At 39.7% G+C, this 24,496-nt stretch overlaps 1 protein-coding gene across 5 annotated transcripts in view; it reads left to right on the top strand.

Annotated features, from left to right (window-relative positions):
- The window catches only part of LOC141430994 (ceramide synthase 5-like), a 46,839-nt gene that overhangs the window by 3,214 nt on the left and 19,129 nt on the right, over nucleotides 1-24,496 (top strand). For 2 of the 5 annotated variants that reach the window (XM_074091914.1, XM_074091915.1), the window contains exons 3-5: nucleotides 3,099-3,119; nucleotides 18,530-18,751; nucleotides 21,774-21,995. In XM_074091914.1, the coding sequence (XP_073948015.1) occupies nucleotides 3,099-3,119; nucleotides 18,530-18,751; nucleotides 21,774-21,995 (465 nt within the window). Of the gene's footprint in view, nucleotides 1-3,098; nucleotides 3,120-18,529; nucleotides 18,752-21,773; nucleotides 21,996-22,740; nucleotides 22,783-24,496 lie in introns of all 5 variants that reach the window. The other 3 variants (XM_074091912.1, XM_074091913.1, XM_074091916.1) reach the window with 3 other exon arrangements.

Below are 24,496 nucleotides of genomic sequence, written 5' to 3' on the forward strand. Positions count from 1 at the left end.
ACTACTAGGAGTGGGACTGTTGATTGATTGAAATTATTATTAGTAAATGTGTGGATAATCTATAAATGCATGTATGTGTGTTGTGTTTATGTGCTTATTATGTAGATGTTGTAATTAAATAACATTTACTTAACTTGTCCACAGTCTTAAGATCTCTTAAGGTTAAATACATTATATAGGTACATGCTGAACAACTTAATACAATACAACATGAAGGACTCTTAGGGGCTGTTTCACCATCCATTGATTAGTGTTAACTGGCGGTTAGGTGTGATGCCGTCTCTATTAGTTTTGTTCGAATAGACGGAGACGGCATCACATTTAACCGTCGGTTAACGCTAATCAATGGATGGTGAAACAGCCCCTTAATCTTACGATGAAATGTTAAGATATAAGGGTCAGTACAGTACAGACGGACTGCATTGGGGTCATTCAAGTATTAACATAATCAGAATTTTAGTCATTTTTAACCCCCTCCTCCTCCTTGTCAGCGAAAGTCAGCAAAACCCTACCCCCTCCCCGCTAAGCTCACGTAAACATCGGTATGTATATTTTTAAATCTATTCAAGTTTCTTTGTTGTTATTCATGTGGAGTTGTTGCAAGTAGGGTAGCCATATTTGCTTGAATTGTAACCTACTACATTTTGCAAAAAAAAAAACAAGACATAATAAATAAATATTGCTGACGTAAGCACCATCTAGACTCCCCGGCCCCATGCCATCAAAAATAAGCAAAGCAAAGACCTCAACCCCCCCTTCGGTGCTTACGTAATACTTGAATGACCCCATTCCAACTGAAACATAACTACTTTGAACATCGATCAACATATGTCAACCACAATAAAAAATACTGGGGGGCTACTAACTACGAAATTCGAAGTTCGTATCTTACCGTCCCTCTCACTCTCGTATTAAATAATATTAGCGTTGAAAGTGACGGCAAGATACGAAGCTCGAATTTAGAACTTTGTGGTATAGGACCTGAAAGGGTGTTCCGTTCAATGATCGACGTTTAATTTGAAACTCATCTTAAACTCCAGTTTACACATGTAAGAAAAAAACACAAATTAGCATTACATCGCGGAATTAGAGGGTATATCGAGCACGAGTTAGCGAGATTCAGCTACAAAAGCATTGTATAAAACGTTCTATTCTATTACGGATGAAGACAAAATACAAAATGGCCACTTGAAATAATACGATTTTCTCAGAAACTACAAAATAAACATAACTTAAACTGAACCCATGTGTACAGTCAAGTACAAAAATAAGTATCTATTCGAACCACTCAAAAATATGTTACTACGGCCTTATTGCGTCGGTCGGTATAAGAGTCTAGTATTTATTTTTGAAACTTTGAATAAGTTCATATTTTTACACTTGACTGTACTACACGATAAAAAAAGTTCGTCCGATTATTTACTTTCACCGAAAATGGTATAGGAAATGACGATTATTCTTTTTAAACTTAACGTATTTTGACACATTACCCGTAATGACTTGCACGTTCTTTGCATGTGTAAATTGGGCTTAAGCGAGACTAGAACAAGTACATTAAATTTAAATAATACAACAATTATGCCACAAGAACAGAATGCGGCTGCGATTTCTAGTTGTGATAATGATAACCCTAACCTAATAGTGTTGCTGATCGAAGGCAACAATATCGATCATCCTATCGATAGTTCGGAACGAGATAATAATATTGAAATAGTATTGAAGTGCTGAAAAACAATAGTATCGATATCAAACTAATAGTACATTGTGTCTTAAGGGCGGTAAACAAGGAATTACGAACGAGAGTCTATTAGAAGCCCGAAGTCGAAGACTGAGGGCTTTAATGAGTCGATGTTCGTAATTCTAGTACCGCCCGTGCGACATACAATGTTTTTCATCACATTTGCGAGTAAAATTGTATATTTGTAAAAGAAAAACTAATATTTTTTCAAAAATTGCCGATACCGCTGACTACGCTCTTGGCAGCGCCAGCCTCCGCGCTGCCCCACCCCACGCAGCATGTGCAGACGTGCGCGCGCCGCGCTGCTGCACGCCATGCAGTATCACACTCATTTACCGACCTTGGGCTTCATGACAAAAAAATTAGTACGGGCAATGACTCACTTACCGACCACGGGATTCATGAGAAGCACATAAAGGTCGAGGGTTTTATTTGGGGGGTTGCAACCAAGGTAGCCTGCATGTTACGACACTGTTTACGAGCAAGTGTGATGAAAAATATTTAACAACTCGACTCAGGATTATGTCAGCAACGGTCAGACCAATTTCGACCTTTTCGGTAGACCTCTATAAAGATGAGTGCGTTCACGACGTTAACGCCGGCGCTGTCCGACGGCGCGCAGTTCGCTGTACTGCGCCCGCGCGGAGGCAATAATGAGAGTGGGGTTCTGCGTTGGTGCTGTTGGGTTGGGGTATCCTTTCCGTATGCAGCATGAAATCACTGCCACTGAATGACGGTAAGCAAAATGCTCTGTGTCTTCGAAGTTATTATTACTTTGAGATGTCCCAACTGTCAATCCGGGACAAATGGCTTCCACGCGTAAATTAGGGTGACGCTCAATTTCAATTACTATTCAGATTTTGCGGAGCGCTACCGCCGTGACACTGACAGCAGTCGCTCTTGATAAAGTCTTCCGAAAAGAGCGAAACTCAATCAAGTATCATCATAATCAAAGTCTAAATAATTTTAGTATTGTTGCTGTCTAGAACTGCGATAGTATTCGGTACTATCCTTAGTATTGTAATCCGCAGTATTACAACAACTTGCGCTATCTATAGGTACTATCGACATTGTGGCTCGTTGTAGATGAAAACTATCGATAGTGTGGTAACACTACTTCCATTACTAGCTGTTGTACAGTCACCAGCATTAATATCTGCCACAGCGGGGCGTGCAAAAATATCTGACACGTCCTTACGGCCCTAGAAATAGAGTCGTATCAGATATTTATGCACGCTTGTTGTGTCAGATATTGATGCTGGTGGCTGTACTTACTAAGCATGCTGAAGGCTTGTATGCTAAACGAATGGAGTATAGTTGATGTTTAGTATAACCCTATAACTGTGTGCTTTCTTTTCAGTTCTTTTTGAGCAAGGATGAGGTAAATGTTGCACATATTCAATGCACATACCTTTCGTAGTCGCACTTTTGTGTCTAGTTGTTTTTATACAGGTTGTTTGCGGCGCAATGTGTCGCATGTTACAAAGAGCATGCTACATTTAATCATTTTTGACACGGACATTACTTTACGCGATTAAAATATGGCTCCGACATAAACTGTATTTGCCTAGAATGCAGTGGCGTAGCTAGGTAACCTAGGGCCCTGGGGCAAATAAAAAAATGGGGCCCACTGCTATCAAAACTAGTAAGGTTTTTTGAAGTAAAATTATTATATATATAAATACTTTAAAAATGCTAAGCAACTTTATCATCAGCTATAAAGCAGAATTTCAGCCCGGGGTACTGCCCCGCCTAGCACCTTGGTAGCTACGCCACTGCTAGAATGCCTAGAAATGTATGTAAGGTAGTGAAGGTTATGGAATACTAACTATCGGGCAGTGAAAAGTATTCTTATCTGAAGAAGGATATTTTGAATTGCTCTACAGTTGCAATATCCTCTCCCTACCTTATTTTTTCATAATCAAAAGTCACGCTTCGTGATATTATCGGTAGGTATAAAATGAGTATCTCTAGATACTTACATTAAATTTTATGTTATTGTAAATTATGTCTACAACTATAAAAATACTCTAAAAATAACGATGTCATGAAACGAATAGTATACTCAGTTCTTTTTTCACTAGTCTCTGGTAAGTTACTGTTATTTTACGTGATGGATATCTGTAAACCGTCTGTTGCCTTCTACATAAAAACGAAGTCGCTTCCTGCCGTCTATCCTTCTGTATATACGCTTAGGTCTTAAAAACTGCCAACGGATTTAAAACCTGTTTTCATCATTAATTAGATAAATTGATCACGAAAGGTTTATGAATAAATGAATGAATGAAAGATTTATTTGAAACACACAATGCAACAACATCTTTACAGAAATTACTTAATACTAGTAGGTAAGTATTAATGCCTATTTGTTGACGGTGGTCTCTAAAAGGAGTCCACTCAGCATGTGTCGCCGCAGATAGTGCAACGACGCTGATTTCCAGTGAATCCATATGACAATCACAAAACATAAACGTAAAAAATAACTTGCAAGTGAGATGCGAAATACAACAGAAAGAGCAGTGTCTTATATAGCAGTATTGAATTGAGTTTTAGTTTTTATATAAATAAATAAATGTACGGAAATACGAATACGATTATGAATGTATAAATATAATGTATGTGTGTGTGTGTGTGTGTGTTTTTCTTGTCAATAAATGTTGTGAGTTTGAGTTTGAGTTAAACATAAATATAAATATGTGGCTCGTATAACTAGCGACATGCTGCGGCTTCGTGCGGGTGTAGTTTAGGGAAAGGAGGTAAAAATGCGAAGTTACCGCCTTTGATCACACACTAACCTATGGCCTGGCGCATCACTACCGCAGTAGACGGGGACGGTATCACAGATATCTGTCACGTGACATACTAGGAACTTATAAGAGTGTGGTGAAACAGACCCTAGTCTACGTGCGGGAATGTAACGTTTGCCGTATTTGAGCCGCAGAGCATTAAAACTGGCTACAATGTAGCATGCGACAAATTTGCTTCACAAACGGACCTTTATACGAATTTGTGACTAACCACTTTCTTGGAAATGTTTGTCTACTGTCGAACGAGCATTACTTACCACATGTTATTTGTTGCATTAGTTAAGTGCATTTTGTAGTTTAACGAGTATGTTTCACGTGCACGTAGCATCGTGATTATTATAGAAATTAATCGAATGATGCAGGCGTTCATTTGGGAAGGACCACCGTTCGTCTAATTCCCCGTCCGTCTAGTCAGTTTCCGTTCGTTCATTTCGCGACCGTGAATGCTCCATTTCGCGGAGCTCCTATTCTGCGTCGCTGAGGCGCTTCCCCCTTTGACTCAACTCTAACCAAACATGTTGGGACACTAAGCCATCGGTTTATTAGACAAACATGATACCAGACGAACTATACCTAAACCGTCCATATCAATGAACTACACTTATCTTGCTTCTCCGCTAAAACTGCGCATCGCAGCTTCGGTTATTTCTTTTTAATTTTGTGGTTCCTGCTACTAATAATGGAACCAAAATGGTCTCTTGTTCTTGTTTGGGACACATTACTTGTGACAGACACGCATACAAAGTTTAATTATACCGAAACCTCATTCTGTAATGACCTTTAACATATCTTTAACCCCAATCCAATAAATCAATGAGTTCGGCATTACAGCAGCTATTTTAGGACATAGTACCTAATAGTCAAGCAAATAATTGCTTTAACATTTTTCATGACAGTTACTTTAGAAAAACAGCACTTTTCGTGTAAGTTTATAATATTTTTGTTAGGGTAACCTCCCACCTTAACAAAATCTTTTTCTCAATTTTATTTTACCTCTGTTGGCTTGGTTAACATATACTCATGCAAATTTACAGTTTTCTGACAGAAATTATAGAAGTTCCTAGTAGGAGCCCGAAACCCCAAGAACGGTTCGCGTTATTAATTAGCAGTGATATTGTCCGCTTGTACGCAGAAGGTCACTGACATTGTACTTTACGGTTGTAAGGGCCTTCAGGGCTACTGCGAAACTCGAAACTCGAAGTTCGTATCATACCGTCCCTCTCGCTCTCGTGTTAAATAGTATACTTGTCAGAGGGCCCGCACGACACGAACTTCGCCTTTCAAGTTTCGTAGTAGCCCTGCTTATCACACTTGCGAGTTCGCTGCGAGCACGTAACGATATCACCGCGAGCGCGCAACTATTTCGCTGCGTAGCGTATAGCTTCAAAAACGCTATATTGTACACTCTCGTACAATAATAATAGGGCGTCTTCGGTGTTATGCATTGCGTTGATATCGATCCGCGCTTGCGGCGAAATCGTTACGTGCTCACAGCGAACTCGCTGCGCGCTCGCCTCGCTTTCAACTCGCCCGTAAATCGTAAGCTGCGTATCCACTAGAGGCAGCCTCGGGCCGAGCGGCTGCCTCGCTCCGAGGCCACGCAAGTGGAGACGCTGCCAAAGGCACGGCTCAGACTGAGGCTCCTTTGAGCACGGCCAAAAACCGACAAAATACCTGAGGCTGCTCAAAATGCTGGGCTCGCTAATCCTCGCAGCAGTGCTTGCACTCGGCTCTGCTCTTGAGGTAATAGGATACGCATCTGCTTGTATGATCGTTTCGTGCTCACAGCGAACTCGCTGCGTGCTCGCCTCGCTTTCAACTCGCCCGTAAATCGTATGAGAATAAGGTCCTTAAGGAATTTCTTGGTCGATTATACCACACTATTACCTATAGTACTAATAACGCTGCGAGGAGACGATTACTCGTGCAAGTCCCTCCTTTATTTGAGCAGGCAAATACACAAATTAGAGTCAGGTGACCCAATTATGGGCGATGCGGGCGTGTCGAAAAACATTGAAAGCTAAAGGTCAATCATAGGCACTGGAGCATGGCGGATCTAAATTGGAATAAAGCAGCAACTGAAATAAATATTGAGCTCTTTATATATTTCTTTAAACACTAAAGTACCTAGGTTTTTTTTATCCCTAGACAGTTTCGAACATTTAAATATAGGCATTCTACTATTGAGTCAAATCATCAAATTTGTATATGTGTATATTCTTGATGTCACTGATGGATGGAAAGCAAGATACACACACACACAAACATCACGCCTGTATTCCCAAATGGAGGAGGCAGATCACACGAAACGTTACCGTTTCGGAGCTACTTTTAGCAATTTTAGGTACGAAATACCAAAATGAGAAAATTAAAAAAAAGAACGGAAACATTTATTCGTGGAAAAAAATAAAATAATAATGCGCCTGCCACGAAATGGTCCTGAATTCTTCTTCAGTAACGAACAGTAGGTAAAGTAGGCAGTAACGTGGATCATGCAGCGTCAATATTTACAGACTGATACAACTTGGTGATCTTCGAAAAACGAGTATGTTTTCCTGAAAAGGTCGGCAACGTACCAGTAATTTCACTCAAGTTATGGGTGTCCATGATCGGTGGTTGCTTTCCATTGTGATACGACTGCTCGTTCCCCCGATCATATAAAAAAATCGGCCAAGTGCAAGTCTGAAGTTGATTTTCCACCGGCAAGGCGGAACGAGACGAGGCGAGACCTCTCCTCGCCGGTGGAAAATTACCATGACTCGCGTATTGAGAGTTCCGTATAATTTTTTGCGAATGTCAAAATATACATTTCAAATGGCCGGAACAACTACAGTGTTTATTCGTCTCGTACTATATTCAATTTAATACAAAACACAGAAGTCAATTATGGTCAGGGTCTTCATTGATTCGAAGCGCAATCAGTACACTATACTTGCTCCAGTTTCATTGATCACCGAGATCAAAGATGTACTCGTACGTATGTCCTGTTTAGTACCTTTACTTTTGGATTATTTCTGGAAGGCAGTAACTTTAAAACAGGTGTTTCTTTTTTGAGGTTCAGTCGTTACGGGTGAATGATATGCCTTGCTTTTGTGAAAATTGTTTTTAGTTTTTAAATATTACATAGTCGATTTATAAGAGAAAGGGGCGTGCAGTCGGGAATAGTACATCGTGTCTTAAGGGCGGTAAATAAGGAATTACGAACGAGAGTCAATTAGAAGCCCGAAGTTGAAGACCGAGGGCTTTAATGAGTCGATGTTCGTAATTCTAGTACCGCCCGTGCGACATACAATGTTTTTCATCACATTTGCGAGTAAAATTGTATATCTGTACAAGAAAAAATAGAATTCTTCCAAATATTGCCGATACCGCCGGCTGCGCTCTTGGCAACGCCGCCCTCCCCCTTCCGCAGCATGCGGCGGCATTCTAGAAGCTTCAACCAGCGACCTCGACCAATTCCTTTGTCCAACTAATTTTTAAGTATATTGCATCTCCCGAGATCTCCGCTCTAGAACCTTCATGCTCCATCGGCTCGGCCATCGATTCTGAGCTACGCTGCGGGTTAGATTGGAACTTCAATTTGTTGACTGAAATGGATATTTCCATGACTGATTCTCACTTGTAAATTAACGTAGCGAGATTTTTCTTCGTTCTGAGCGTGTGCCAGGTTTTTTTTATTATTTCCCACTGTTGGGAAAAGTGCTCGACTCATTCATATCCTCCATTCGTGTCCATTTTAATGGTCTCCTTGTAGCGATTGTCTCCAATTCATATGAAAAAATAGTTAAATATAGTTTAGTTCGACATGTTTCAGACTGATTCGTAGTCCTTCCTCGACACGTCGAGGTAAACTCTATCAAAGATAAGAGTTATCCGTTTATTTCACTATGGGTGAATCTCATTCTCACGGTAGTTTCATGTTCAAAGTTATGATTAACAAACTGGCAGCGCCTCTAGCGGAGTGTAGAGGCAACAAACTCTTCTCAAACTACATATTTACGACTAACGCAAAAGCGTTTGTTGTGACGACAAACTTACATTTTCTGTTCGATGGAAACCAGTACATCTGTTTTCAAGGTATAAGTTTTAATATTAATGGTTCGGGTACCAAGTTTTACTTTGCCCTTGGAGAGTAGAAAATGGTAGAAATGTGTTCTAAAGGTAAGGTATGTAACGTTTTCGTATTGTAATTTTAACATAAAATAACGTTTCAACCGCTATCAGCTTATACTTAAGTAATGAGTCAAGTAGAATGGAAGGATTTTATAAAACGATACGATGTGCATGCGGTACAATTACCTACAATTTATTTATTTAGTTTTTGTGCGAATCGCATACAATTCGCGGCGATCGCGGCACACCGGTTGAAAACCTCTGAATTAGATTAATTTTCTCAATAAACATTAGTAGTTAGTACTTACGAGTAATTGAGCATGACCCATAAACCTTGAACGATTAAGCTTGACTAGTTCAGTGGATATCTTTACAACTGAAGATGGAGATTAGGGCTTATTAAGATTATATGGAAATTATAGCCAGTTAAAGTCCGGGTGACGTCACGACGTGCGACGTTTTGAGCACGGACTGAAGTTTGTCGCGCTTCATGTTGGTTATTTTTTGTTTGATTGACATAAAAAATATGTGTACGGGTGAACGGTTTCCGCTTTCTGGAAAGTCACGAAAAGTTGGGAAAGCTCTATAAGACAGAAATCCATAGTTTCACGTAGAAAATCAGAGAACATTTTAATTTTTTTGTTCAATAACTTTTTTGACCCAGGTTATTGGAAAACATGTTGCATTTTTAACCGACTTCAAAAAAGGAGGAGGTTCTATTTTCCAATGTTTGTTTGTTTTTTTCTTTTTTATGTATGTTCGCCGATTACTCAGTCAATTGTGGACCGATTTTCAAAATTCTTTTTTTATTCGAAAGGGTACTCTTCTGAGGTGGTCCCATTGTCACCAAGTCAAGATCTGATGATGGGATCTTTCATCGCCTAGGATTGATTGAAATCCTACTTTCCGTATGAAATTTGGTATATAGACAGCTGGACATCTCGAATAAAACATAGGCTACTTTTATTCCGATATTCCCACGGGATAGGGATAAAATCACGAAACAACACCCGCTGGGCTTAGAGTCATGAAATTTGACATATTTGTTTTTAATGTAAGTACGTCAATGAAAACCACGATTTAATTTTCGCGAATTCCCACGAGACTGGCCTGATTTGTGAATAGCTACTAATACAGCTGGTGTAATGTAGCTGCAATAAAACGCACTATTAGGCGACGTTTCCACCAGAGATGAGCGGGGATGCGTTGCGAGGAATGTTTTGTCATGAACCTATAGAAACGTTCATTTACCTGTCCTCGCACAGCACAGCTCTAGTGGAAACAGCTGAGCGGAGCGAGGATAGGTAAATGAAGCAAAAAATAACCGCATCCAACTCGGTCCATCCGTTTGAGAGCTACGATGCAACAGACAGACAACAAAATAAGTGAAAATTACCCATTTAAGCGCTGCGGTGCCACAGACAGACACACATAGCGGTCAAACTTATAACACCCCTCTTTTTGCGTCGGGGGTTAACCCTTAATAGGTTTGACAATCTTGTCAAGACAAGACATTTGATTTTGGACCGTAAATGTTGGCTTAAGGGTTAAAAAATAAAACAAATCGGAGCCGGACAGTTGGGTACCTCTCCTTGTTAGTTCCGTATAAGATTTTTTGTACGAATGGTATAGCTGTATTGGTTTCCTCAATAATCACAGCAGTTTCGTAGCTCTGGTGTCCTCTGTTAGTAGACAATGAGCGTTCATTGAGTGGCAATTAGCGCTTGCGCTGAAAAATGGACCTTGGTGCTGCGACTGCGACCTAGTTGCTTGTGCTTTGTAGCTTTGTCTACCGTAATTATGGCTTATGGCTACAATATTCGTTCAATTACGTGGTCAGTTTCGGTAAACTTTGTTTTTTTTTGTTGTAAATTACTGACATTAAAAGGGCGTTTTTAGGGTTCCGGAGCCAACATGACAAAAATGGGACCCTTATAGTTTCACCATGTCTGTCTGTCTGTCCGTCCGCGGCTTTGCTCAGGGACTATCAATGCTATAAAGCTGTAATTTTGCACGTATATATATGTAAACTATGCCGACAAAATGGTACAATAAAAAGTAAAAAAAAAATTTTTTACGGTAGACGTAAAGTGGGGGTGATTTTTTTTTCTCATCCAACCCTATAGTGTGGGGAATCGTTGTATAGGTCTTTTAAAACTATTAGAGGTTTGCTCAGACGATTTTTCGATTCAGTGATTTGTTTCCAAAATATTCAACTTTAAAGTGCAAATTTTCATTAAAATCGAGCGTCCCCTCCCTCTAAAATCTAAACCGGTGGGTGGAAAAATTTGAAAAAATTCAGGATGGTAGTAAGTATATCAAACTTTTAACGAAAACTATAACGGCTAAGTTTGCTTGAGAATTATTAGTAGTTTAAGAATAGCAGCCTAAGGTATAAAATATACCTAAACTTGGAAGATTCCGTATAAAATACGAAATCCTTAGAAAAATATTACTTAATTTTTTCGTAATGGCTACGGAACCCTATTTCGGGCGTGTCCGACACGCTCTTGGCCGGTTTTTGTTGTTGAAATAATCGATTTTGCTTTAGACGTAGTAACGATTTTTTTTATTAATAATGTTAAATGTGCAGTAACACGTCTAACCAAATAAATTGGCATGCAAATATAATTATATTTTAAATGGAATTTGAGGTAAATAAATTAAACATACTTTTAAGTTATAATTATTAAAAAATCATAAAAATCATAAATCATTTATTTGCATAAAAACATAAATTCCCTTATACAGTAAAAAACAATAACTCAAAAAAAAAGTCTTCTATGAGCCCTGTGTCCCTAGTGAGGGTTAACAGGAACACATGTCATCATCATAATACACTAATGATTTAATGTTACGTGATGTTACTAAGTTTTAGGTCAGTGTAACTATGGGACTATTATTATTTTAAATGAGGTCATCGTACTCTATCTCACTACTAGATTATTGTATTGTCACCCAAGTTACATAAGTATACCAAATTTCAAGTCAATCCAACTACTGGAAGTTGGTCGAATATAACTTGAAAGATTTGATTACGGACAGATTGACAACGGGACAGGTGAAACTATATAAAAGCTGCCAAAGTGTGTCTATGTAGCAAACAACCATCTCAAATTTACACGGACATTATATTAATAGAACAGCCGTTACCCGCAATTCCGTCTGCGTACATTCGGTTATCGCTATCCCGCGGGAACTACGCAATTTTCGCGGGACTCCAACTATCTGTATACCGAATTTCATCTAAATCGGTTCAGCGGTTTAGACGTGATGAAGTAACAAACAAACAGACTTACAAACTTTCGCATTTATTATATTAGTGGTAGGTATCCCACTATACATAGATATTATATCTACAAATTTTTGTACGGTAACTTTGGTGCACGTGTCCGAGATGCACTAAGCGGCCTACAGTAGATTGCTAGAAACTACCAGACTGCACCATACCGTTACAATGCTCGTGTATCGTGTAGACTCTTACTCTCTATACATAGAGATGCTCCTAATTAATTCACTACACTACACTGTTAATCACGGAACTCTTGGTTTAGATACGTGTTCGAGTTCCGACGTCTGGTGCGAATCGTTTGTTTCTAGAGCATTTCGGAGAATCGAGTCGAACCAATAGATAATTTGCTTCACCTGTCAAATCTTGCAACACGATTTTTATACTTAAAGGCACTGTTAGACTGCAATGTTACACATGCTCGTTAGTAGTGTGACATAAGATTAAAAATGCCAACTATTGGGACAGCGACGAGCACTCGTACGTATACCTTACTATAAGTGAAGTAGTAGGTAAATCAGATGTAGGTTGTGTGTGCGAAGTTGCGCCGTATTGCAATGGAATGGGGTGCGGGCTTGGCTTGACAGCACTGCTCGGTCTTGTGCCGTAGGCATAACATTAAGTAGTTTAGTTTTAATTAAGTAGGGTACAATTGAATAAATAAATAATAATAGATTTTCATGCCCAATATTAACGGAGATCACCCGATCTAAGATAAACAAAGTTTTTGAACGAGATTTTTGTCCCCCCTATCCTAATGTAGGTACGGACTTACCTCACACAAACTAAAAGTTTCATTAACTTTGGAATACTTTTCGATCCCCATAAATCTCTCGAAATGTCTATTGTATTATTAAATACTAGCTGTTACCTGCTACTCCGTCCGCGTAGAATTCGGTTTTCACTATCCCGCGGGAACTATGACATTTTCCAGGATAAAAACTATCCTATGTCCTTCCCCGGGACGCAAACTATCTGTATACTGGATATCATCTAAATCGGTTCAGCGGTTTAGACGTGATGAAGTATCAAACAAACAAAGAGACTTAAAAACTTTCGCATTTATTATATTAGTATTCATCATCAATATCATCATCAGTATTAATATCTTAGGAAACATCAATCTAAAAACGAAATTATTAACGGTTGAATGTAGTATTAACAAGATATATCTTTATTCATTTACCGTAATAAGAATAAGACCACATTAATATATGTATGCTCAACAATGTATGAAAACACCGTTACGTTTTGTTTGTTCATAAGAATATAATTAGATTCCCGATTCGGTTATGACTTTTTAGCGCTATGTTGATGCATCGTCACTCGATACAAAGAGTATTTTGTTTTCTCTTTTCCGTCCACCTGTTCACTTTGACAGTTGACACTTGAAAATTCAAAAGTCCACCTAATGGGAGGCCTGCCAACGTTTTGCCTTCCGCTTCGTGGTTGCTACTTGTGAACCACCCCCAACAGTTGTGTTCTTCGAGCATCGTGGTCAGCCCATTGACACTTCAACTTGCATATTCTTCGAGCTATGTCGATGACTTTAGTTTTTCACCGGTTTTCCTATTTCTTAAAGCTTCAAAATGTATACCTTACCTCAGTAGCAGCTTCTAGAGCGTTTCGAGAAGTAGTTGTAGTGTAAATTTATTTATCTGACAGTAATCCTCCTTGAACAGTAAACATCACTATTTGTTTCACCTGTCGAATTTTGCAAGTTGTTTTGAAACACTTTCAATGGTCTGGTTGACTTCGGATTTGGTATGGTGTGTAAGTCCAATGACAATCGTTTGTAGGCTTGGAAAACACGCTATTTCATAGGACATGGAATCAAAAAATAGCTGACAACTGTAGAGCTTATCGTAGCAACCTATTTGTAAACCAGGTTACACCTCTGCCTTGCCTGTGACGTCATGGCATTTAACCATAAAATAGTGACGTCATCATGACTTAATCGTGACTCCGCTAACCGAAATAGGGCAGGTTCTCTTTGCTAAGCTATTTACAGACCAATTATTACTATTTGCTTGCAATTACGGTTACATGATGGTGCACGACTACGATCAAGACTTTCGTCAAGATATTTTTTTACGATTGAATACTATGTTTTTTTTGCCTGTTCTTCACTAAAACCTTCACAGGTTGGTATTGAAACCTTGACAGGATACGACCAGGGTATTTGTCTAGGGAGGGGGAGGCAGGTCACATTATGTCACAATGTGACAGTCACATTGCGGTGCTCTTGGCCGTTGAAGTAGAGTGGTTCTTGAGTGGAGATCGCGTGTCGCCAAACGTAGTGTAGGGCCTGTAGCTAGGGGCATTGATGTTGGTAAAGCTACGAGCAGGGATTGGAGGTACGAGTAGAAAGATGGTAATAGTCTTCAGTGACGTGCAATGAGAGCAGTGGCGGGGCAAGATCTTAATTTAGGGTGTGCAAGTGCAAGATTGTTACGATTAGACCGCGAGGCCATAGGCCGTGGCCCACGTCGCTTACGCGAGAGACCTATAATGACCTATGGATGAACTGACACAGACTAACGATTTGTCTTCAATACTGTCTCGATTAGTCGGGTGGGATGGATATGGATATGGCCAAGGGAATTGGCTACTTTCAAAACTGTAACTGTATGTTTTTAGAATTTGTAATGAAACGATAAGAACTGTTGCATGTTTAAGATTAACTATTCTAGCACGCTAGTTGAATCTGGTCACGATGAGTTGTCGCTATATCCGCCATTAAATCACTGCCTGTTATTATTATTAATGTTATTATGAAAATACACTTACCTAATTAATAGTAACTTAAGTGCGGTAAGTAAGAAATAACGGAGGAGTCTATTACAGAAGTCTGAAGCCTCTATGTTACGAACGACACTGCTAGCGTGAAGAAAAATTCAATACCACTAGAGGCCTGCGAGTATATGGGCTGTCAAATTTACACCGAATTTTAAAATCGCTTCAATCGAAAATACATTAAATTAAAGCGACATAGTCACAGCTCACCACAGATATAGATTATTGTAATCTATATCTGTGCAGCTCACACTACTTTCTCAACTTTATCTGACGGATAAATTTGATGCCGTCTGTGTTTGTTTTGTTCGAATAGACGGAGACGGCATCACATTTATTCGTCAAATAAAATTAATCAATGGGTGGTGAAACAGCCCCTAAAAATGTAGATTTCTACTAGTCTACTCGTCTTTCATAATCAGTATTGTATCTTCGAATACGAGTAAATAATGTAGTTTCAATTTCAAAATTTCCTTCATTAAACGAAGCTTATCAAAACACTGTTCACGCATTTCACGATATTACCATTAAATTAGCTTATTTCTGTCGTGGCGATTAAATTAACCGCCTAGAAAAATTAGTTTCTTGTCCAGATTACAGTAAGATAGATAAGAACGGAGTGTAATTTCGTTGATAAGCCGGATCTAGTTTTCAACTAACGCCGGTTTAAGCATTGATAACGATAACGACTCATGATTTACCGTCGATTCTTTTTTTAACACCTGCATGACAAACGGTTCTGTGTTAAAGTTGGTATTCATTGGCGTTTTGAGTTTTAAATTGGTATATTTGGGAGTTTATGTACGGCGATAGGTTAACTTAAATAGGTTTTTTTACACTTAGGTAAGTTACCATGTGGTTAGCACGCTATTCTTTCCTAGTAGCGATTTGCTGTTGAATGTAAATGTTATCATTATCGTGTGTATTTCCCTTTATGTAGCTATACGCGTGCGGTCGTGTTTTTTAGCTCGTTTGGCATTTCAATTTTATAGGTTGGTTCAGCCAAATAAGTGGTATATTAATATTTAAACATGTTCCTTACAAATGAATATGTCGCTAAAGCACAGAACAGTTATAGATAATAGTACAAGTCGCGGCGGCTAAAGTCGAACTTTGAAGTTGACAGACCGCCTTTTGCATTATTGTTTTATGACATGCAAACGATTATCAACTTTAGGGTGGTAGACCACATATTAAGCTGATGGTACAAACTTGTAAGTTAAGTGATGTATAATAGCATTTGTCCGTATTGAATCTTATCAGTCTGATTACAACCACTTCCATGGCTCGGATTAAATTGAAATTTGGTACGGGCATTTTAAAATTTTATCTTTTTTAAAAAGGGAGTACACGATATGCAAGGACAGCAAAAAATCTTAAACTAAAAATTTTTTTTTTTTTTGTAACCTATATAGTTACAGGTACATATAGCAATAACTATTCAAATTGTGGCTACCTGCTACTGTAACGTGATAACTTGATGTGCTATTAAACGTGTCTATTTCACGTTTTTATTTTTTAATGGCTTTCAAAAAAACACTGTAGGTAGGTAGGTAGATTGCTTTGTTGTAGAAATTTTGTCTTTGCGCTATGTAGATTTTTAATTGGATACTTAGATTTTTTTATATCACACCATTGTTGTTCATTTGTTACACTGTTGGCAGTATTACACTAGTTTTTTCTTGACACTTATTAACCTGAGTGCCCTAATCCTAAACACTTAAAATTGAGCCACTTAAAATGCTGATGTAGTATGTCCGTCGGGTCTACTGCACATGTTTTTATTATTAGAAGTTTTTTTTAACTTCACCTCGTATATTTATTTGTTTGCTTCAAATCTTAGTTAATTTTCGGATTTTGCTCTTCGTAGTATAGGCCTGTTGCCTGTGGGCATACAGTTCGCGGCCTTTAGCTTGCTTCTTGCTTCTAGAATTGCGTTTGCATCGTTTATTAAAAAAATGCTTTTGCCTGACTAAATACACGTGACATCTTTCACTAATTGGAATTCACCCGTCATTTGTCATGATTTTGGTGCCGCTCAGGGGCAATAAACCCTGAAAAAGAAAAAGTACTCTGTCTTTCCCTTGGGGTTACGCTGTGCTAATTCAATTGAGATACTTGTCTAAGGCTGTGTTTCCACCAGAAATGTGTGAAGTAGCTGAGTACTATTTCCCGGCCGTATAGTCACCAGCATTAATATCTGCCACAGCGGAGCGTGCAAAAATATCTGACACGTCCTTCCAGCCCTAGAAATAGAGTCGTATCAGATATTTATGCACGCGTGCGTGACCGTACAATACCGACATGGAAACACCGGCCCGATATTTTGTGTACACGTCCATAGAAACTCTTGTCAGTTTGACACCAGTTTGTACGGGCGTGCACACGAAATATCGGGTCGGTATTATCCGTGTCCGTGAAATAGTGTCACCCTGCATAGCGAGGGCGTGTAGCGGGTTCTTTTCAAATAAGCGAGTGGGGTGTGGTAAGGCGGGAGCGGAGCGCGCGCGCCACTGGCCGCTACTAGTGACTGAAGGCCTACTCCGAAGTTCGAAAATCGAATTTCGTATCGTACCGTCCCTCTCGCTCTCGTATTAAATAGTACAAGTGTCAGAGGGACCGAACGACACGAACTTCGAGTTTCGAATTTCGTAGTAGCCCTGCTGAGTACTTCGCAACACATCCCTCACAACATATTCCTCGCACACATCCATCCCTTGATTTGTATATAATACAAAAACCTCGCACTGTTGAGTTGTTTCCGCTGAGCGAGGATGTATAAATAATGCGTGCTAAGGGACATCCGCCATATCGTTCAAAACTCACCGTTTAACGATTTGCCTAGTGACGTTTAGGCAGATCATGAAATTCCTAGGCATATCATGATGCGCCGCCATTTCATGATTTGGCCAGCTTAGGCAGATCATGAAATTCCTAGGCATATCATGAAACGCCGCCATATCGGTTCTGGCACTTCGCCGGCCGCTTCCGCGGCACGCTCGCTTCGCTCGCTCGGCTCGTGCGTCGTGATCACAATTAATACTAACCACTCCTCGCTTCGCTCGTCGTACCTAAATTTTTCTATATAAATAAATAACAACTAGTGAAAGCATTCATCAACAAAATACTAACCTCTAAAATACGGGCAGACGTGCATGATTTTCTCACATTGTGCACAGAATCCGTTTGATTCACATAAAAAGAACGGAGCTGATGTTCAAAAGCTTCTTTTACACTTCTTTTTTGAATTCAATCACTATTTTCGGTTTAAAGATCATTTTGTTGCGACGCCGACATTTTTCACGCGCTAAACAAACACGGCGGCCGGTCAGCTGGTCCCGGCCGCCATTGCATACGCAGCGCCACCAGTGGCCAAAAAGAAACTATTTTACGATGTGCCCGGATTAGAGCTAGGAATATCGACGAATGCGTTGCTCTAATCGATCTGCCGTATTATTTCTCAGGCACATCGTGATATGCCTGGCCAACGTTTAGGCATATCATGAAATGGCGGCGTTTCACGATATGCCTAGGAATTTCGTGATCTGGCGGATTTTACGATCGGCCGCCGACATATACACGGCCTTAATGTTAAGTGCATAAAGTCATGTATACATATTTTTGTAACTTTGGCCGTGTAGATATCTTTGCCCTTGACTGTACATGACATGACAAACATTCCTCGCACATCTCTGGTGGAATCCAAACGCAGCCTAAGACCGGCGTAAACCGTGATGCGATGAAACCGTAAACTCTCTACTACCATACCCGTCCACGATTCCTCAGATATGTGGGCTGGCGAAACAGCTGGACATGACGGAGCGGCAAGTGGAGCGGTGGTGGCGCCTGCGCCGATCCCAGGACAAGCCTTCGACCCTCGTCAAGTTCTGCGAAAACGTGTGGCGATGCACCTTCTACTTATACAACTTCTCCTATGGCATGTTCATACTCTGGGACAAGGATTGGCTGTGGGAGATTGACCATTGCTACATCGGGTATCCACATCAGGTAAGATTTAATTTGTTGTGTTTTGTGTGTGTTTATTTCAAATCTTTCTATTAGATTTTCATCCCTACTTCTTGTGGCTTAGGATGACTTCATCCACAGTACCATTTCGTCACCTTCTTAAATCGTCCTCAGTTCTGATTCCTATTTTGTCCTTTGTGAATTTTATAACTTTATCTTAAAACTAAACAAAACTTATAGTGCGTGTGGTATTTTTTTCAATTTGTGGTTTCTATCAATGAACTGAGCCATTTGACGGAGTTAACGGAAATCAATAAAATACAATGTAAGTGTTTACACTGCTAACATGGTTGCCAAACGTACGAGGTTCCACGTACAAATTCGAGATTTGTGGCCCTCCATACGAAGTACGAGGACACTATCAACCTCGTACAATTATGTACAGTCAAGGGCAAAGATATCGACACGGCCAAAGTTACAAAAATATGTACCTATGTATACCTACACGACTTTATGCACTTACCATTAAGGCCGTGTAGACATATTTTTGCATCTTTGGCCGTGCCTATATCTTTGCCCTTGACTGTAATATGGCCATACGAACATTTTGCACCACCAAGTTTCGTAATAATATAGACAAATTTAGTTTTTTGTGATTTTACTTGAGTTTTTGAGTCTTGAGTAAAGATTTTTTGAGATACAAAGTGGTTTTATTTCGTAGGAAATTTGCAATAGTTTATTTCATTGAGTAAAAAGTCCTAAATCCAACAGTTATAATGCCTTAATTTTGGTTTTAGCACGTTTTAGATGCATAATAATAAATGTACGAGGTTTGAAAGCCAAAATACGAGATTTTTAGCTGCATAGTACGAGGGATTTTTTACGGTCGGCAACCCTGACTGGTACAATCATGACCTTTTCTTTGCTTTTACCGTAGTCCAACAAAATATATGATACAAACGTTTATTAATTTCCGGATGCCTCTGCGATAATTCGATAAGATTGCATTTCTGAAGATCGCTTTGTCAATTTACGACAAACTGTTTGTAACGCCCACTTAAATCACACGATTTTTAAGATACGACTTATCTGTTTGTAATAAATATAATATTAATGCTATTACTACCAAAAAACCGGCCAAAAGCGTGTCGGACACGCCCGAAATAGGGTTCCGTAGCCATTACGAAAAAATTAAGTAATATTTTTCTAAGGATTTCGTATTTTGTACGGAATATTCCAAGTTTTGGTATATTTATACTTTAGGCTGCTATTTACTCTTAAACTACTAATAATACGGTATTTGACAACTCCTGATTTTGCCATATCTTAATATTATTATAAAAATATAGATAGATATACAGATAGTGTTTAGCGAAAAGAACATTTAAATCGGTTGAAAATTGGATTTATAGTGTTTTTTTGAAAAATCTACATACCTGTCTCTTTCTCAAACGCTTCTCTATGCAGCAAGTATGGCGGTACTGGCGTGTGATGTCACATGCCAGTATGTCTTTCTCTGTCTAATCTTGAATTTCAAACCTTTACAACTTTGTTATTTGTAAAGGTAGCTTAAAAATTGTTTTTCTATTCGATAACAGGCATTGTGTAGTTTTAATTTATAAAACATATACAAAACAGTCAAATACCGTATTCCCAAGCAATCTTTGGCGTTATAGTTTTCCTTGTAAGTTTAATATACTTAGTACCATCCTAAATTTTTTCAATTTTTTCCACCCACCGGTTTAGATTTTAGAGGGAGGGGGGGGGCTCGATTTTAATGAAAAAAATGCAAACAATGGTTTTAAAAGACCTGTATAATGATACCACACACTACGAGGTTGGATGAGAAAAAAAAATCACCCCCTCTTTACGTCTGTACTATATTTTTGTTTGTGAAATTTTTATTGTACCATTTTGTCGGCATAGTTTAAATATATATTCGTGCAAAATTACAGCTTTCTAGCATTGATAGTCCCTGAGCAAAGCCGCGGAGCGGACTGACAGACAGACAGACAGACAGATATGGGAACCCTAAAAAGGACTCTGATTAAATGTTTATCTTCATTGATTCGTTTTATATCTAAGTATGACAAACATAAATTAAAATAAAAACAATGCGGATATAGATGCGAATTGAAACAAAGCGGATGTATGAATGTTTCCAAATTGATCTATAGCTATAGCCAACTGTACCTGATTTTTCCCTTTCCCGGGATAAAAGTAGTCCATGATGATGTTGTAGCTGTGTAACCTGTGAAATATTTTTTTTAAATCGGTTCAGTAGTAGAGAGTGCCTCTAAAGTTTTACCTCTTTATTTTGAAGTATACTAGCTTTATCCCGCGGTTTCGCTCTCGTGGAAAAATGAGTAATATGCTCGCAGGATTTATTTATTGTACGCGCTGGACTGACCAGATAAATACGCTAATAAATATTCCTCTCAACACTTGTAGAGAAGCAACAGCCAGGGATAACTGGGGTAGAATTGTTCGACGTGCTACGTGCGTGATCACGACTGCTCTGTCAACAGTATCCGATAATGCCTCCTCTACATATCGACGGATGCGTCGGCAGATGGATCCGCAACCATATCTTCGGATAAATTGCGATCCGTCCACACATCGGCAGACGTTCGCGCTGTCACCCTTTGATCCGTGTCGAAAAACCGACACCAAACGGATGAGTGGCAGATGCATCGGCCGACGTTAAATACCTACCACAGACCAGCAAAAACCACCCTCTACACCTCGGCGGACGCATCCGCAGATACAATCTGCCGACGCATCCGTCGATATGTAGAGGAGGCATAAAGAAGAAAGATCTTCATATCATCTTTTGGTTATTATATGCGTGGATTAAGAGAATACTCGCTGGTCTGGTCTGGTACAACGACTAAGCTCGATAGACGCTAGTGTGTGAAGTCTAACTCATTCAATAGTTGATGTTTAAAGGATATGCTGGTAAATTTTAGCTGGTCATTTTATAAAATGGTCGGGCACATGTTGTATTCAATTTTAATCCGGCCACGACTAATCCCTCATTTCATTACCAATTGAAACGTTCCAGGGTCAGAGTGATGACGTGTGGTGGTACTACATGGTGACATCCGCGTTCTACTGGTCGCTGACGCTGTCCCAGTTCTGGGACGTGCGCCGCAAGGACTTCTGGCAGATGTTCGTGCACCACCTCGCCACCATCGCGCTGCTCTCGTTCAGCTGGGTCTGCAACCTGCATCGCATCGGGACCCTAGTCATACTGTCCCACGATTGCTCGGATATATTGCTGGAGGTGAGTTTTTGATGATATAGGGAAGCTATCAGAGAATTAGCAAGTTGAAGTGGCAGTGGGTTGGTCAACCGCTGGTAAATGAGTTCTTGAGTAGAGACCGCGTCTCGGCAAACGTAGTGTAGGACGCCGTCCGGCCTGCTGGAAAGGCTGCTGGTACTAGGCCTATGTCCAGCGGTGCACCTCTATAGGATTGGATCGCCGGACGGCCTGATGAGCTCATAGGCTTCAGAAATTATCGTAAAATTACCCTAGAATTCCTATAAATTAGCACCAATTAAATGTTTAAAAGGTGTTTGCAAGGTTTTATATAGCATTTCCCCTTTGCATTTGATTCAGTAGCTTTTATACACTCAGATCCCGATCGATAAGCTCTTTTTTATTTTTTATTTATTCGACTGGATGGCAAACGAGCAAGTGGGTGTCCTGATGGTAAAAGATCACCACCGCCCGTAAACATCTGCAACACCAGGGGTATTGCAGACGCGTTGCCAACCTAGACGCCTAAGATGGGATACCTCACGTGCCAGTAATTTCACCGGCTGTCTTACTCTTCACGCCGAAACACAACAGTGCAAGCACTGCTGCTTCACGGCAGGATTAGCGAGCAAGATGGTGGTAGCAAGGTCCTACCACCTGCAAGCTCATCCTTTTCTCGCACAAGCTGCGTCACTATGTGCGAATGAGAGATTTACCTCTGCCTGGTAAAAATACACCGGCTATAGAACCCTACGATGTTTGATTACAGCAAGCGACAATCATGACGCGTCTGTCGCGCCGACGAAACTTAGTGAGTGACCGTACCCCTCTGACATGCCACTTACCACATACAACCGATTTTATAACAACTACGTAGTACCTACATTGTTCTACAGTCACGAGCCCGTGATTAGAAATATGGTATTTGACACCAACTCATTGACGTACCTACTTTTCGTGCGGTAAATTGTAAATGATCCTTGACGTTACTTATTGGCCAACTTAATTGACTAAGGCAGTATTTATTGTTGTCAGTCAATGCTATTAAAAATCAAATTAAACAGCTTATTGAAAATTAATCTGGTTTTAAGGCTAAATAAAGCGTATTTAATAGATTTATATCCGGGAATGAATAGTTGATTAATGGCGTTGATTAAATATGTATACATAGTTTGTTTAACGCGTTTGGTTTTACAAACAGTGTTTTGTTTTATTACACGAGTACTAAGTATTTAGAAAGAAAGACAGAAAGAAAGAAAGGTTTATTTTGGCTCCAAAAACTAAGACTAGAACTAGCACTAAAACTATGTTACTTGGTGACACGGCAGGATAGTGTAATTTTTCTAAGCGAGAATTTCTTCCACTGCGAAGACTCCACTTAACATCATAGAAATTTAGTAGAAACAGTTCCATGTAGTTGAACGTTGAGAGTTTGTGGCGACTACTAGCGCCATCTAGTGAGCAAATATCGAAACTACAACATCTTGCCTCGTGCCCTCGCAGTTTCTCAACTCCGACGCATAAATACAACTTCCAACGCTTCCCTGGCATAACATCTGCTTGGAGAGAGATCTCTTAAGTGGCTTTTGCCCACTAGTTAAATGGAGTCCCTTCGGAATCTGCTTCGCGCAGTGGGAGGTGACTGTACCTAATGACAGAAAAAAGTCCACGTTCAAAGACCATAGATTATAGATAGAGCAAATGGTTTATGCAACGTTCTGCCATCCCTAATTTAGGAATACAGAGTTGTTATAAAATCGGTTTTACCCGGATCATTTATCCAATAACCCCGACACGGTGAAGTCTCATTAATAGTCATCAGCATCAGGCTAACGCTTAGCGAATATTGGTCGTTTTTGAGAAGTGTGATCATAGAAATTGATTGAGAGATTGCAGAAAGCAACTTATTTAATGGTCACCTGTAGAACCACAATACAAGTAATAGACAAGAGATACCTACGGCTGGACGGAGCGCTAGGGTTGGCGTCTACACAAAGTAAAACAGATGCGTGTAGAATTTTTGTGTATGTGTGTCGTTTTAGGTGTAGGAATAAAACATTTGTTAATTTTGTGATTATTTATTTATTAATTAAATTATAAGTTGATAAATTATAAAAGGAAGCCGTGGTGGCCTAGTGGTTTGACCTATCGCTTCTCATACAGAGGGTCGTGGGTTCAAACCCCGGCTCGCACCTCTGAGTTTTTCCAAATTCATGTGCGGAATTACATTTGAAATTTACCACGAGCTTTGCGGTGAAGGAAAACATCGTGAGGAAACCTGCACAAACCTGCGAAGCAATTCAATGGTGCGTGTGAAGTTCCCAATCCGCACTGGGCCCGCGTGGGAACTATAGCCCAAGCCCTCTTGTTCTGAGAGGAGGCCTGTGCCCAGCAGTGGGACGTATATAAGCTGGGATGATGAAGTTGATAATAGAAAAAAAATTGCGTCTATTGCGGCAAGTTCGAAATGACTTGTTGTTGAATTTTATCACAAAAAAATCTCATTGTTATGAAGATTTAGTACC

Source organism: Choristoneura fumiferana, chromosome 9, assembly GCF_025370935.1.
Source record: "Choristoneura fumiferana chromosome 9, NRCan_CFum_1, whole genome shotgun sequence".
NCBI lineage: Eukaryota > Metazoa > Arthropoda > Insecta > Lepidoptera > Tortricidae > Choristoneura > Choristoneura fumiferana.